At 44.8% G+C, this 16,913-nt stretch overlaps 2 protein-coding genes across 2 annotated transcripts in view; one reads left to right on the top strand and one right to left on the bottom strand.

Annotated features, from left to right (window-relative positions):
- Nucleotides 1-5,160: 5,160 nt before the first annotated feature.
- On the top strand, nucleotides 5,161-14,905 carry LOC106810418 (PTB domain-containing engulfment adapter protein 1-like; the record flags this gene model as incomplete). The annotated part of the gene is given in 11 exon segments (XM_014813771.1): nucleotides 5,161-5,225; nucleotides 5,566-5,637; nucleotides 8,743-8,850; nucleotides 9,224-9,361; nucleotides 10,248-10,364; nucleotides 10,718-10,822; nucleotides 11,145-11,231; nucleotides 11,426-11,540; nucleotides 11,792-11,863; nucleotides 12,380-12,564; nucleotides 13,146-14,905. Coding segments are annotated over 11 exon segments (1,139 nt in total), but the record flags the coding sequence as incomplete, so codon positions are not given.
- Nucleotides 13,575-16,913, bottom strand: part of LOC106810417 (TFIIH basal transcription factor complex helicase XPB subunit-like) — a gene marked incomplete in the record, with an annotated part of 21,984 nt that continues 18,645 nt past the window's right edge. Inside the window, 2 exon segments of the mRNA XM_014813768.1 lie at nucleotides 13,575-13,665; nucleotides 16,594-16,745. Of these exon segments, the coding sequence (XP_014669254.1) occupies nucleotides 13,575-13,665; nucleotides 16,594-16,745 (243 nt within the window).

The following is a 16,913-nucleotide window of genomic DNA, read 5'->3' as shown; positions in this document are numbered from 1 at the left end:
TACACGCACACACGCAGAGCTCGACACACGCGTGCACGCACACCCGCAGAGCTCGACACACGCGTGCACGCACGCACGCAGAGCTCGACACACGCGTGCACGCACACCCGCAGAGCTAGACACACGCGCACGCACGCACACACACGGAGCTAGTCACTCACACGCGCACGCACGCACGCAGGCTTAGACACACACGCATGCACGTAGAACTAGACATCCACACGCGCACGCATGCACTTATAACTAGACATAAACACGCGCACGCACGCACGCAGTAGACACACACGCACGCACTTATAACTAGACATCCGCACGCGCACGCATGCACTTATAACTAGACATCCACACGCGCACGCATGCACGTATAGAGGGTCTGGGGATAACTACATAATATTGTGCTTTTCGATAAGTATTTTACCAGCGTTCTACACTTAGGATGTTCTGGAATTATATAGTCGCACGATTCTAGTTCAAAGTACAAGTCAAGGCAAGATACAAATTCGTTAGTCTTAATCTTACCTATCTAAAATCTTATATACAAAACTCAAGTTACATGATCAGTTGTTACCAATTTAGAAAGTTACAAGAGGTCAAGTTCGAATTGGAGTTGGACCGCTCATATTGTTGAATGTATGTGTAATTTGTACGTGCGTGGATGATTAGCTGCCTGCTTATGGTTCCCTGTGCGAATATTTGCTGTACTAATTAAGTGAAGTGATGGAAGAGCAAGTAAAGCAGGTTTTCTGGCAGCCCAACCCTTCTAGCGTGTAATACCCTAACTACTGACAAACTCACAATGATTAAATAATAATGCACTTCATCATTGAACGTGTATATGCTGTAACGCAACAGGATAGCTCTAGAACTATAGCCGTTCACTCTGCCACAGGGCAGAGGGCCGGCCTGACAGCACAGGGCAGAGGGCCTGACAGCACAGGGCAGAGGGCCTGACAGCACAGGGCAGAGGGCCTGACAGCACAGGGCACTGTCTGTGGCAGATCGAAGGCCAATAGTTCTAGCGCTAGCAACAGGATAGCGAAGATGCATGTACAGTAGTGTGTGTGAAGGTTCCTTCGCCGTTTCTCACCACGTTATAAGCAATTAGCAGGTAGGGGGGTGTTCAGCACAATAGGCCGATTATCGTATCCGTCGCTCACGACTCAACCTCAAATATTTTCGGAAGACGAACTCGCTTATAGTGTGTATATTGTCGCCGCTTGCTGCTCATGGGCGTGGACAAATGTACGGTGTGTTTGTGTGCCGTTAAGATTGTCGGTGATGCTTATAGATATGTTTATCCCGCGTGAGTAAAGGCTGGGTTATTGTACGGGCCGATCCCGCGGGTCAACGAGCGAATGCGTGTACGAGTATGCGCGCCTTCGTCGTGGCATTTATGTCGAAAATGTTCAATTTGGAGTGCAAATGTTTAAATCGGAGTGCAAATGTTCAATTCGGAGTGTAATTGTTCAATTCGGCGTGCAAATGTTTACTTCGGAGTGCAAATGTTTACTTCGGAGTTCAAATGTTTACTTCGGAGTTCAAATGTTTACTTCGAAGTTCAAGTATTCACTCGCTTCGAATCGCGCCCCGTACCCACAGGCACTTGAGCTGTTTCTATAATAAAATGATTGTAAATAGACACAATTTGTATTTGCTATCAAAGTGGCAAAGTAAATGCTACCAAAATCCCAGAGTATGTAGCCTCTATCGACTAATAATTCCGCGTAACTTAATTTTATTACCCAAGTGAACCCCCGTATCCTCTGCTCATGCGCTGTAGCTGCGATTTATTCAGATGGAGGTATTTTTTCTTGATTTCTGGGCGATGTGCCCCATTTTCGACGCGGACGCGTGGTTTTTTTCGGGGCAGCCAGCCGATGGCGCCCGTGTAATAGCAGCGATTATCGTGGTCACTTGTTTCTGTGCCCGGCAGTGCCGCGTTCGAACGCAATGTTGTTGCGTGGCGGCGCCGAAAACGTGATATTATATAGGCGCGTTTCGTGACTCGTGCGGCGGTAGAGCAGATAGTCTGTCCCCGACTTCCTGGATGGCAAAGTGGCGGAGCGTGTGTGCGCGCGCGTGCGTTCGTGCGTGCGTGCGTGCGTGTGTGCGTGCGTGCGTGTGTGCATGCGTGCGTGAACGGGCGCAGGGGTGTGGAGGGGGGATCACAACGTCTGCGATGATGAATATGGCAGTGTTATTCATTGCAGGTACGCCTATATTATATAGCTAGCTCGGTATTTATAGTCCGGCTTTGACTGGGTTAGTCACGGTTGCTACCGTACGTACAACCATGCTGATGCCGCAGGCATGAGGGCTAGCTGTTCGCTAGATCTGGGTTAGTCATAGCTCTAGTACTATAGCCCGCGGATAGCTGCGGCAGCTATCCGCGGGCTATAGTACTAGAGCTAGGTTAGTCATGGACAAAACAATTATCGTGTTCATTTTATTGATGGAAGAGTAAGAGTTAAGTCTTCTCTGAATTAATTAGACTCAATAAAGAACTAGTTGTCTTAAAACATTGTTACTAGTGTTTGGGATTTATATTTATTTATATGACAGTATTGCAATGTTAGGGAATTATTAGAATCTGGGGTGAGGTCGTGGTGCTGGGAAATGTGTATACCCAACGCTATAAGCTAAGTCACATGTGGTAATAATTAGGAGCATTTCACCCAGCCGGTGTGGGTAGGAGGATATCACAGTGTAACCCAATCTCTGCCTTACCACAGGCACTTGGGTCGTTTTAATATTAGAACGGTGGTAAATGAACACGAAGTGTATCTACTTCCGAATTCATGTGTGGCCTAATGGTGTGAATACCGAATTCGTGTAGATTTACTATCATTTTATTATTGAACCGGACAAAGTGCCTGTAGGCCGGACAAATTTCACTGACATATGATAGTAGTCTGGGTACGTTATTAGTGCGTGCGCTGAAACTACCGGGTCTATATAGCAATGCGTATTTGATGACAAGCTGCAGCCTACCTACACACCTGCAGTAGTGGCAGCGGCTGGCACCAACACCTGCTACAGCTGACCTGATGACGGCGCTAACTTAGATGCTGTCTTCTAGATGCTAACTAGAGCTCATAGGGTCTATGTCCCCCAGGGTACTACCGGAACGTACCCTGGGTACGGTCCGGTATACCGGAACGTACCCTGGTACTATCTAATATGCCGGACCGTACCTCGCCTACTCCACTAACGAGTCTAGGGAGTCGCCTACGCCTACTCCCTAACCCTAACCCTAACCCTAATCCTAACCCTAACCATATCAAATAGTTACCAGGGTACGTTCCGGTATACCGAACCGTACCCAGGGTACGTTCCGGCAGTACCCTGGTGGACATAGACCCTATGAGCGCTAGGGGCAACCCAGCTAGAACTGTTCTGAAATGACATATCGCAGACGAGGATCGTAAAAGTAAAAGCAAGATCGCGATGAAGGTCGATGCGGACGCATAATAGAGATTGATAGAGAAGAGTTATCGCGCTGTACGATCAATCTCACACCAGCGGTACGATAGTAATCAGAAGTAGATAATAGGGAATGATTAGCCTTAGGGGTTTATTCCCTATTATCTACTTCTGATAGTAATGCTTATGACATAAATGACGACATTGCGTTTTCGTGTTGTACGCCCGATCGAACGCGTTTGGTCGCAGGTGGAGAGGTTAGGCGATTATGATATGTTTGTGACTGCGTAGGGTTCTCTCGCATTTGCATACGAAACGCCATCCAGTTATAAATTAAGTTTATTATTATTATCAGCGGTAGCGGAAGCGGAAGTGTGCTGGGCTTGCTGGGGGAGGGTTGATCATGCAGATAGTCAACGACCGGATTTCACGTTGATTGCATCAACGGGTACTTGTGACCGCGAGAGGGGAATAAAATTTGCATAAGTAAATGTGAAATTATATGAGTCAATGCCACTGTTGGTATCATGCGCTACTGCATATATCGCTTAAATTGTAGAAGTTCGCATATGCTCCTCTCACTGTGTGATGTATATACTATATCGTTAAGTGGATGCATGCTGTTGCTGGAACATCTCAGCAATGTGTAGGGTGAATTCGATTGACTGCTAATAACATTTCTAGTTTGACTCGGTATCGCTTCATAGTCTGACATAGCCACAAGTTACCTTCTCGCTTCTCGCTGCGTGGCGATACGACGCCGTGTTCCTACGACGTGAAACAGTCGTGGAGCCTGGCCGGGGTACGTCTGTTTCTGTTACGACCCCCTGTGGCTGTTCTCTGGTGGCGTGCGCGCGTGCTAGGGTGTATGTAACCCAACCAGGCTGTGTGACTAACGTCAATATACACAGGTCTTCTAACTTCAGGTTGGGTCACGCTCAGGTCTTCTCATCGGTCTCCTCATCTCCTCATCTCTCTCCTCTTCTCATCGGTCTCCTCATCTCCTCATCTCTTTCCTCTTTTCATCGGTCTTCTCGTTGCTCTCTCGGGTCACGCTCAGCCACACGCTCAAGTCTTCTAACCCTAGCAAAGACCGTTTCTTGGAGCTAGGGTGTATGTATAGCCTAAGGGCTATAGCTCTAGAGCTGGGGTGTGTGCAGACTGATAAAGCATCAAGAGTCTCTATTATTGACTCTTGATAGCATGCCGCTGACACGCTGTCGTATTTCCGTGTAACCGATTGGGGGATGAATCGGAGCGACTTACGGGGAGAGCGTGTCAGTTCTCTGCGTTTCACTTGTCGCACTTCACGCTAGGGCTGTCGTCCTATCGGATTAGCTACGACTTGTTGTGAAACATGGCACTGCACGTGCTGTGCGCGCACATCGATGGGGAAAGGGGAGGGGGCATCAAAGAGCGATATTCGTGACACGTACCTGGTCCGACGAAAGCGGTTTTTCCAGGTGTGAAATGCTATCAGCGAACACATGAGCATGATGAGTGTGCGCTGAGCTGTCTGACTGAATTCATTTAGGTTTATTGAGTACGTGCGCGTGTGCGTGTATGCGTGAGCCGTGAGAGTGCATGTGTGCGTGTGCATAGGTGTGAATCAGCAGTGTGATTATGCGCATTTATCTGTGTATGCATGCGCTCACGCACGTGTGCGTGGCTGCATATGTGTGCATTCACGGTTGTGTTTGCACAGTCAGTCTGAATTGTCTGACCTTATCATTTCAGTGACAAGAAAATGGGTTCATCCACCAGAGGCTCTGCTGAGAGGTCATGTTGTCTACGTCGTCAAGGTGAGCCAATCTAAGTGCTGCAACCTAGTGTGCGAGGTGACATCATGCCGAAATTATCCTAATGGCCTCTTTGTCATATTAGACACTAAATTAGTGGGTGGTTGCTATTTTCCTCAATGTAAATTAGCCAATACTATGTCAGTTATCAGGGGCTAATATTATAATGACAAATTGTCATTTTGGCAATTGACAATTTGTCGTCATTAACCCCTGCAGTTATCAATGTTAAAAGCTGATGAAGTTTTCTAAATTTGAATGAACTTTGTTTTCATTGCGACCGTATACACGTAACGCGTTGCGCATCTGACTAAACGAGTTTCTCCGTTTCGTTTCACGACAGTTCCTAGGTGGCGTGGAAGTGGACAGTCCGAAGGGCATAGAGGTCGTTCGCGAAGCCGTCATGAAAATGAAGGTACGAGGATTGTTTGCGCGATGATTCGGGATGCTGGCGAGGCACTCGTGATGCGTGGCAGCTATGCAGGGGTCACATGATTAATTACGGCTTGGCTTCATTTTACATCCGTAGGGGGGGGGCCTACTGATAATTTCGCAACCGAAATCATTTTGAAGGGCAAAGTCCCCAGCGTGATTATGCGATGCTTGGTCATATTACCAGGAGTAGATAATAGGGAATCCTATTATCTACTCCCTATTATTATTCCCTATTATTATTCCCTATTATCATTCCCTATTATTCGCTATCATTCCCTATTATCTACTCCTGATATTACCCATATCTATTTGTATAGAAATCTTTATAAATATACTTTTAATGGCATTTAAATTGGCATAGCTAATTGGACAAACTCGCATCGCCTTTTAGTTTCTGATGTGCGTGTTCTAGTGCGTTTAACTAACTATTCATGCTTATTTTGACGTGGGTGCAGGTGCGGGTGTGTGTTCGTGTGCGTCTGCGTGTGCGCGCGCGTGTGTGTGTATGATAATCAAACAAGTTTCTGAGCCTTGCACCGTAGGTGTGGGGTGTGATGAGCATGTTGCGTGTGTGTGTGAAGTCAGGCATTACATATGGGTAATTGAATGATTTAATTGCCACCGCGTAACTTCCGTGTGTAGATTTACGTACAATGTTTCCGCGCACCGACATCCGATTTATGTATGGTGAACTCTCCTCGTGCGTTGCCTAACTGCCACTTCTTTTCACTTCTTTCATGTTATGCTCCTGCTGTATAGTGTAGGCCTATACATGGTCTGTAGTAGTTCTTTGTCTTTGTTCTCTTTGGCTTTTACGTGTATACTTGGTTAATTGTTTACCAGCGATGGGTTTGTGTGGCACTGAGTAAAACTGTATGCTATTCTGGCCGCTGTCTTATTTTTCTAGATGTTTTTTAGGGGATCTAGACTTTTGTTGTTGTCATTGTTTGCTGTTGTTGCCGTCAGGGGGCGCTACCCAGTGAGGCGTCACCACGCAAGGCGGGGATCAGGAAGAAGGTAGAGCTGCTGAAAAAACTGGCATTAAACTGAATTACGCGAGGCCTGAAATAGTTCGATTAAACCTCTGATAAGATTTGGGCAGACGAAATAAAGATAGTAGTTATACTGTGTCATGCAAAGCCAGTGTCCATACAGTATTCCGTGCGTTAATGGCATATAATATTAATAGTAGAGATTTTTTCGTGAGAAATGCGTAAATGAGCTAGTAATCAATTGATGCTTCTTTTTATCGATATAGCTCTGTATTCACTTATCAATAGCATGTTCCTGCAAGATGACCTAACTGATTAACACGTTCTTTCCGTATGCAAATGCAACTCGAATCTTAAAATCGATATCTCGAGTATATATAGTCCCGAACTTATTCCAGTAAACCTGTCTGTTGTGGTGTGGTCATGGGTTCATCATGCCTCTAGTGCGTCATAAACTAATCAATTACTTTACACTGGTTTGGTGGTGGGCTGTATTATGTGCTTATAGAATTGGTTTAACACGCTTTTGTGCGCAATGTCCCAAATAAAAAACTAACCGTGCCGGCGGTAATCATTCTTAATATGCATCCATACAAAACTGTTGATGAAAGTAAAACCATTCGCAGAATGTGATTTGTGTAGTTAGCTTACTAACATAGATTTTTCGCATATAATCCACTATAGGTACTAAAAAAATGTTTACATTGAATGTAAGCCAGTCCACTTGCCACTACCATAGTAACAGGTTTTTTAATGTTGTTTCTGTGACCTGAGTTTGTCAGTATATCTATCCCTAAATATGCCCCATTAATGAAAATGGGTCTCTGATATTCTCGCTCACCCTTTCTCTCTCTAATTCCTTCACTCTCTCGCTCTCTCTCGCTCTGTGTGCGTGTGCGTGTGCGTGTGCGCGCGCGTGCGTGTATGTCTGTCTCTCTCTGTCTGGTCTTCTTTGTCATCTCGTTCTCCTTTTCTTTCTCCTCTCTCTCTCTTCTCAGTCTCCTCTCTTTCTCTCTCTCTCTCGATCCCTCTCTCTCTCTCGTCCGCTCTCTGTGTGCGTGCGTGCATGCGTGCGTGAGTGTCTTCCTCGTCCTATAGTGCTATAGTAGAAGTTACTTATCTCTCTCACGTGCGAGTGGCTCCTTTTCTTCTCTCAACTATGCACTGTAGAAAAGGCTCCTCACTGACAAGTGAGAGTAGCCCTCCCCGATCCACACTGCAATGAACGCCCGTAAAAGTCGATGACGTCAACTCGTATTAAACCATTCGCTAGCCGGCAGCAGCCGAAGAAAATCGAAAGCTACGACGCAGATAAAAGATCCTTGCAACTAACGAGGCCTTGCGTCACTAAGCTCTCTCACTGGCGTCTAATGTGGCAATCGTGTCTTGCTCCGGGGCATTGACAGTTGGTTGGCAAGGTTGCCATTCTATGCTGTTTGACGACGAACGACACATTAGTGTACTTGATAGTGGTGGACGCGTTGTTGCCTTAGGGGATTGGCTGAGGGTTAGGTTGGTACAACCGATCCTAACCACTGTCCAGAGTGGCGTGGCGATAGATTTTTCGTTTAATTTTTGTCATCCCGATCCGTTTCAGTCTGGGTTTGTAGCAGGGTTTCGCTTGGTCGTAAGGAGCAGTTTTATGAGAGTGTGAGTTTACTTTGACTATTGACACTCGCTTGTTGAGATATGCATTGATCGTAAACGTTTTTTGTCTAGAATTCCGTCTCTAGAGTGCCGTGTATACTTTCCTTTCGTTTATCGTCTCGTTTCAATGGTTTTGCTAGCAAAGCTGTCATGTGTGACGTGTCCTGTCATTTGTTACCATGAACTGGTTTGTCCGTGTTCGAGCCCGAAGCTGCAATTAGCATGTTCATTGGCTTTGACCTTGAGTTTAATTCTGCTACCTCTCGTCATTTGTGCATGTACTTCTGTCATCTTGTCAGTTGAATAATTAATTTGTTTCAACGTTAACCATTTCTGCATGATGTAGCATGAGAATTAGCAAGAAAATAACCACGTACTGATATGTACAGTACTATAGAAAACTTCTACGATGGAATTGCTGTATTCATTTTTTTGCTGTGTTGCAGTTTAACAACCAGTTGAAGAGAAGCGATGGCAAGGGTGATTCCAAGCTAACAAAGGTCGAATTCACAGTGTCTGTTGATGGGCTGACTATACAAGATATGAAATCCAAGGTGTGCTAGGCATATATTACGCAAAATCGCGCAGTCATCCCTCGCAATAAAGCCAAATCATAAAAGGAGAATAATGGTTCACTGATGTTCTACCGGAATTCTTTCGTTCATACAACAATAATAACAACCTCACAGGCGTTCATAACTGATGTGAACCCAATTGCTAGTTCACATGCTGTAATGACAGGTGTGACCTTTGAGTCATAACCCTCTATACTTATCCCCCCACCTGTGTCTGTGTGTGTGTGTGTGCGTGCGTGCGTGCGTGCGTGCGTGCGTGCGTGCGTGCGTGCGTGCGTTCTGTTGTCTCCTGGTGTCTGTGTCTGTGTCTGTGGGACTATGTGTGTGTACGTGACCATGTGCTTGTGTGTAGGTGGTGCTGCACCGATACCCACTGCACAGGATCAGCTACTGTGCAGATGACAAGGCCGAGAAGAAGATGTTCATCTTCATCGCCAAGGAAGACATGTCGTCGCAGCACAAATGCTTCGTGTTCGTCAGCGACAAGTCGGTGAGTTGCGAGAGCGTGGGCTGGAAGGGAGTGCAGCCTGGACGGGTGTCTCAAAATGAATGAACCTTGATCTTCCTCATCTTAAATCCTCTTCCCATTCTCATTCCATCCTCATCCCATCCTCATCCCATCCTCATCCCATCCTCATTCCATCCTCTTCCCATCCTCATCCCATCCTCATTCCATCCTCTTCCCATCCTCATTCCATCCTCATTCCATCCTCATCCCATCCTCATTCCATCCTCTTCCCATCCTCATTCCATCCTCTTCTCATCCACATTCTGTCCTCATCACATCCTCATCCCATCCTCATCACATCCTCATCCCATCATCCCTTTAAATCTTTAAATCTTCTAAGGATTCGTCTAGTCCTCTTGTCCTCTAATCCTCTTGTCCGTCGTTAATCCGATGGAAAAACATTTTTGACGACGACACTCTGTGAATTACGAAAGCACACGATAGGTGTCGCACCTGTTACTGTTGACGTTGCGAAGTGGACTGTTAGTGTCCGATATTGTGCCCGCCATGTGTGAATGCCAGCAGATGATTATTGTACATCCGTTGGGTATTTCACGGGTAGAGGATGCGAACAGGAAGGACTAATGTTGATTTCGCCATCCTCAATGTGGTTTATCACAAGTGTCAGCGGCTGTAATGCCAATATAAAGTTTGTTTTATGTTGTACCCGACGCTGTGGCAAGAGGACGATGTGATTCATTTCATACCCGATGCGATTTGTGGAAGAAGTTTGGTGATCTTGGGTGTAGAGAAATGGAAAGCCACCTGCAAACGTACGTAAGCTGTTGCTGAAACATTAAGACGGCTGTCGGATTTCACAGATTGGCTTCACAGTTAGCTTGATTAATTGTTATTACGATGCTTGCAGGCGGAAGAGATCACGTTGACTGTGGGACAGGCGTTTGATCTGGCCTACAGAAAATTCTTGGAATCTTCCGGAAGCGACATTGAGACAAAGAAGAACTACGTCGTTTTGCAGAAGAAGGTTAGGAAATAAATTTCACTGGCTTATATATAGACCATTATACATATTAGTTTTCACTGTGTCTTGTCTCTTGAAGGTTTGTGAAAACAATGTCATATAAGATATTCATATTGGTGTTTTGACAAACCACCAATTAAATGTTAATGACATGTAATAATGAAGAAGGATCAGTCTTGATTGCAACCAGTGGAATTGTTAGGATAATTGATATGACGATCATTAATGTAAGAGTGATGGTAATTGTTTAATGCTTTAATCTTGGCTAGGATTCAGGGTTATACGAGAACTATTAAATTTTTAGAACTGGTATGCGTTGATGGACATCATTTCATTACTTGCTTCTTTCCTATTAGGTACAGCAACTAGAGAGAGAAAATGAACAGCTTAGACATCGACTGGTTGAGGTACAGCTACTCAAGGACAAGGGAGAGGTCGACAACTACAAGATCCAAAATAATGTACGTACTGCACTGTGGTGTGTGGCAAACCTATCGTCACCTCCTCCCGATATTTTTTTTCATTATCGGTTTTGTGATCGCCCTGTAGTGTGCGGCCATGTGTTGTCACCTCCCTTGAGATTTCTCTTCATCGTCGGTGTTGCGATTTTCGGAGGACCATGAAATGTGACCCTAAACATGTGGTTACTGCAGGTGTCCAGATACAGAGAAGAAGGGTATATTGCTTCAACATCTCCTGGTAATATGTAAGGTTTGTCAGTTTTAATCAGCCATTGTGCAAGGGCTTGTATGTTACTGAAATGGAACTCATCAACACTTTCAGATTAATGACATGGGACAGGTCTCAGAAGCCATCTTGCCGCACAGCAATGGAACGACAGCACCACCACCCAGCGCTCCACAGCCATCGGTAAGCAAACGTGTTTTAGATAGGAAAAAATTCGTTGGACCGCCTTAGAAATGCATTGACAAATTTTTACAATTCGTTTAAACATACAGAATTTGTGTTTTCTGTACTGGTTATGACACCGTGTGAATCTGTGCCATATCGAAATCTGTCATCTGTCAATCTGTGTGTACATGTGCTTGCTGTGTTCTCTGCAGCCAACGCCACAGGTCGGCACCAAGCTAGAGAATCTCATGTTCGATGATAATTTCAACCCGCCAGCTTCACCGGATCACACAAAGCCGGCAAATAACGGCACGACTGTACCCACACGTAAGTTGCAGCATTGTAGTGTCAGCGAGTGTCTCCTTGGGCTGCAAAAATAACAATGTTTAATTCGCAAAAGCAAACTTCGTATAATGAGTTTTTCTAGGGAGCATGGAATTTCGTCTTCGAAATTCGTGATTGTTTACGTTCGCAGAATGCCCGTTGAAGCTGTTTGCTGAAGCACGTGTTGCAGGTTCACGTTGTAATTACACGGTGAGTCGGTGGGTGCAGTACACCTGTAATGTTTGTTGTTACAGTTACACCACCACCTAGAGCATCCAGGCCGCCACCAAATCCACCTTCACAGCAGCAGCAAAAATCGCCTGCCTGTAAGTTGCGCTTGGTGTCACTCGTCTGTTTTTCGATGTCATACGATCTTCCTCGAATGGTGGATTGTGGTTGTTTGTTTACCCAGGCGTTTATTTGATGGTGGATGTCCCTAGTTGTATCCTGCGAATCGTGTACCGGGGAGAAATACTCATTTTTTCGGAAATAGCTGAACGGTAGTAGGGCGCAACTTCGGGATCGCTCGGGTCCATAATACACATGTGTACACACGCATTGTGAATCCTAACCCTATCTCTAACCCTAACCCTAATCCTAATCTAACCCTAACCCTAACCCTAAACAGAAAAATAAAAAAATTAAAATAATAAAAAATTAACAGATGGGATTCGAACCAACATAACCAAATACCCTGATATGTAAAATGAGTATTTCTCTCTGGTGCAATAATCGTATCCTGCAGACCTTCTGTCTGCATGCGGTTGCTACTGGTGATATTTCATGTATTTCGCCCATGCGATACAACTGCACCAAAAATCATCTTGGCGCTTTTCTTACAGCAAAAGACTTATTCGGGATGGATTCGTTCGAGAAAGTGCCATCGCCTACCACTCCGCCGCCGACGAATCCGTTTGACACGAGCCGCGGGATCATGGTTACGCCCACAAAGAAGCTAGTCCCACAGATGTCTATTGACCTGGACACGGAGTTTGGGCGCATTGACCAGCAATACAGTGAGATTCAGGTAGAACATATAGTTACTGTACTGAGTACGTGGTAACCTAATTGACTTTTCTCTCTATCTACGGGCAATGCACTTTCTCTCTATTCTAAATCTGAGAAATAAACGCTTGATTTAGCTCTACATTGAGCATAAATGTTCCAAGCTGTGCACTCATCGTAGTGTAAAATAGAGCATAAGATGAACTAGTTATTAATGCTCATAGGGTCTATGTCCCCCAGGGTACTATCGTAGGGTACCCTGGGTACTGTTCGATATATCGGAACGTACTCTGGTAACTATCTGATATGGTTAGGGTTAGGGTTAGGGTTACAGAGGAACTCTAACTCCCTAGACTCGTTAGTGGAGTAGGCGAGGTACGGTCCGGCATATTAGATGGTACCAGGGTACGTTCCGATATATCGAACCGTACCCAGGGTACCCTCCGATAGTACCCTGGTGGACATAGACCCTCTCAGCGTTAGTAATGAAATTCTTAATTCGTCACCCTCTCTGCTATTAACTGTGATTCTAGATATGGTACATATGAAGTAAAACGAGAAAATGTGGAAACTGATCCTTAAATAGCTGCTGTTGTTTTTCAGGAGGGATTCAGCAAGGGACTTGCAGTAGGCAATGATGATTTCCAGTTGCACGAATTTGACCCCTTAAGCCAGTAACTTGCTCCCAAAGATCATACGAGGAAGGAGGACAAAAAACGTCGAGCAGGATAATAGATGATCATTTGGCATGAGTGTGAAGAATATGTGTGGCAGAAGGTGAAGCAACCACCTGCAACGAAGTACACATTGAAATTTACTACCACTCTGTATGAAAAATCCCCCACCAGTTTTAAAGCACCATTACGGTTTTATTCCGCGACGACCGTTTTAAGCAGAATGAGTTAATGAGGAATTTTTCTTTGTTTGTCAACTTCTGGATCTAACGCTACCTCACTAGTAGAGGTCGGTTGTTAACATCCAAAATACAGGCAGACGTTCGATTTTAGCTATATTAGCTACGACTGTTCACTTTTATTGTGTGAACTCTGTAGATGGCGCTGCTGTTGTCAGCTGGTGCAGCAGATGGTAAACCTTCTGCTGCAGGTACTGAACTTTGAAAGTGCTGTGAATTAGTGACAAACGGAGATCATTTTACTAGTTAGCGACTCTTATTATGAAAGATTTTTTGCCTCAGATTGATCACGCATTCTTACATGTTAGCGTATGATGTCAACTGCGCGGTTTCATGTAGCAACAATGTGCATTTAAGGTAGCTATAATTTATCTATGCAATTTTCACACCTGTTTAGTGCAGTCTAGAAAACTATACTATGTGTATAGGTCGAGTCTCTTTATACTATCGTGAATTGACGCGTTAAATTTTATTGACGCAGGTGCTTCGTTCCCGACTGAGTTTGTGTCATGATGTTGATGATGGTTGGGGGGAAAATACTCGCTGTAAATGCTCGTTGGCTGGCCCGTGGTGTCAGTGGTGCACGAAGGGTCGTTGTCGTATAGGGTAGTACAAATATGTACCCGAGGTAACTATCTGTTATGGTTAGGGTTAGGGTTAGGGAGTAGGCGTAGGCAACATACTCGCTGACACCTCGTGTACTACATATACGACAACGACCCCTTCCGCGTCAGTAGTGATGGTGAACACGTCAGGCTGTGATGCCTACGTCATTTTCCTATCACTAGGGTCCAGTTTTAACACACATGAGTTTGAACTGCCAGAGCGCAAGTGATATCACGGCCATCTTGATGCTGAAATGTCCTTCTGTGTTGCAATTGGTGCAAATGAATTGGTTGCACGTGGCTATGGGTTTAACATGTGACATTATATCAGAATTTACATTAGCAATAATTATGGCATCTCAGTCTATTGGTTGATCTATTATAAAATAGGTAATCAAATGGCAACATTGTAAATTGTATTATCTATCCGTGATTTGATTAGAGAATCTCATAAAATGATTACTAAATCACTACATGGAGAATATCTGCATAAATTAGAATTGCTTTTTTTGCTTTTTTAAATTACGAATCAGTAAAAATGCTGAACTTATATTCAACGTTATCTGAATAGTATCTACGGAAAACGTTTAGTTTATAATTGCACATCACGCTTCACATTTTATGTACATGTTATGACCAGCCTGAGCCTGAGGAAGTACGAGTTCTGTGTGTATATGTGGATTGTAAGTATCTCATAGAGTTGTCATAAATATCTTATAAAGTTATGTAAGTAGTTTATTAACACATATGAATGTTATTCATTACTTTTATTTTAGTTTTTTCCTTGTTGTTTTTGCAAGCGTGATGCATTAGTTACTAAGCCAGTGTGTACCAACAAACATTGACCCCAGTGAAATGAAATCTATCGCTGTTATTTTTGTACAAACTATTTTAGTTATCCGTTAACTACTGCTACTGATCTCGACATGAGACCTCATGGAATTGGCTGCTAGCGGGTTCACATAAGACGTGCATGAAAAGTATACTCGTTTCGTCCTTTGATGCATCCCTGTCACTGCCTGTACAATGTACCATACAGCATGTACACCGCACGTCTGCCTTGCGTTCTTGACACCAACAACTGCCTTTCTTGGTCATCGTCGTTGTGATAAGCCAAGCTGCATCTGACTGAGCGTGCAACTGTGTAATGCTACGTAACCCTCACTGACACACGAAGGGTCGTTGTCGTATAATGGCATATAATATGTACCCGAGGAAACTATCTGATATGGTTAGGGTTAGGGTGTTAGGGTTAGGGTTAGGGAGTAGGCGACATACTCGCCGACACCTCGGGTACTACATATACGACAACGACCCTTTCAGTCTCGACCCATGATACTATATACTAATATCAGGAGTAAGATAATATAGGATCCTAAGATCCTATATAGGATAATAAGATCCTATATTATCTTACTCCTGCTAATATCACTAGATACTCGAGTTGCGGATAGCTAGGTCCGTGAACCTGATCGTCTAGTTGTAATATCAACAGCTCGTGTGAAGGGAGACGTTTGTTCTCTTTAATTTGGTCGTACATCCCACAGGTGATCTTGCCACTCTCACGACTGCTGCAGCGAGTTATACGAAAATTGTTAGTCGCTGAGTGAGTGCAGTCTTAGGTGAGGCGCTGGAGTTGTCTATAAAGTGAAGCTTCAGAGAACTGTATTCTCAGACGAACTATGCGTGTGGGCATACAGGGGAATGCCAAGTGGTTGGTAGAGTGTAGATCAGTGACAATTAACCTTCATGAGCTTTCGGCAGCTTCAGAAGTTCAGGGGTATAGCTACTAGTTACTTTCTCGCTTCTCACTACTTGGCTCACCTCGCTTCCTATGTCCTACGATGTGAAACAGTCGTAGAGACTGGTCGAGCTAGTGGGGTGTGGGGTGGAGTTCTTTACACTGTCGATCTAAGTGTAACAAGTTAGGTTATGCGTGCGTGCATGCGTGTGGAGGGGTAGCTTTCTGTGAGGTGGTGCTGTTACACATGGTGGGTCTACTGTAAACTCTCCGTTCATGTACAGTGGCTCCCCTCTGTGAGCATAGCTGTCATGTATAGTGGCTCCCCTCTGTGTGTGTTTCAGAAATAGCTAAACGAGCCAGGTCAAACAGAGGTCAGGAGGACATAGACCCTACGAGCGCTAGTTTCACATGACGTTCACACTTTTTGATCGTACTAGCAAATCTGTATGTTCGCACGTGCGCTCTCGTGAGGAAATACTATCCCATGCGCCATCGTTCAATCGTTGAGAATTGCGCTTAGGCAGCAAGGGCGTAGCCAGGAATTTGGATTGGGGGGGTCCTCGAGCGAGTAACAAAGGGGTCACCGGTGGTCTAAAAATTTGTTTTTACTTAAATGTAAAAATAGTGCTTTAAAATCAATTTAGACGCTGTTTTGTTGACAATACTATTTCTTCTGCAGCTCTAAACAAAGAAAAAAAATTTTTTTTTTGGATTTTGATTTTGATTGGGGGGGTCCTAGGGCCCCCAGGACCCCCCCTGGCTACACGCTTGTTAGGGAGGTTAGTTCACCTCATCACGTCCGTGCTTCTCACCTGCCTACTGCCACTGAACTCTCTGCCTTCTCCCATCATGCGCTCCTCCTCGGCGTCCGTCTCCGAAGCAGCCAGCACCTTCTGCAGCATCTGAGTCTGCTCCTCCTTCGTCGCAAACGCGAGGTCCTCCTGAAGTCACAGATGACAATGCTTATGCTCTAGATCAGCATTGGCAGTGCAAATAAATCTTTGCGGCAAATGGGGCGCAGACTTTATCGTGTGAAGAAATGGGGCGCAGACTTTATCGTGTGAAGAAATGGGGCGCAGACTTTATCGTGCGAACAACTGTGGGGACAG

This window comes from Priapulus caudatus, unplaced genomic scaffold (genome assembly GCF_000485595.1).
Source record: "Priapulus caudatus unplaced genomic scaffold, Priapulus_caudatus-5.0.1 Scaffold439, whole genome shotgun sequence".
Lineage (NCBI taxonomy): Eukaryota > Metazoa > Priapulida > Priapulimorpha > Priapulimorphida > Priapulidae > Priapulus > Priapulus caudatus.
Note: the sequence above shows the minus strand (reverse complement) of the source record. Positions and strands in the feature narration are given on the sequence as shown.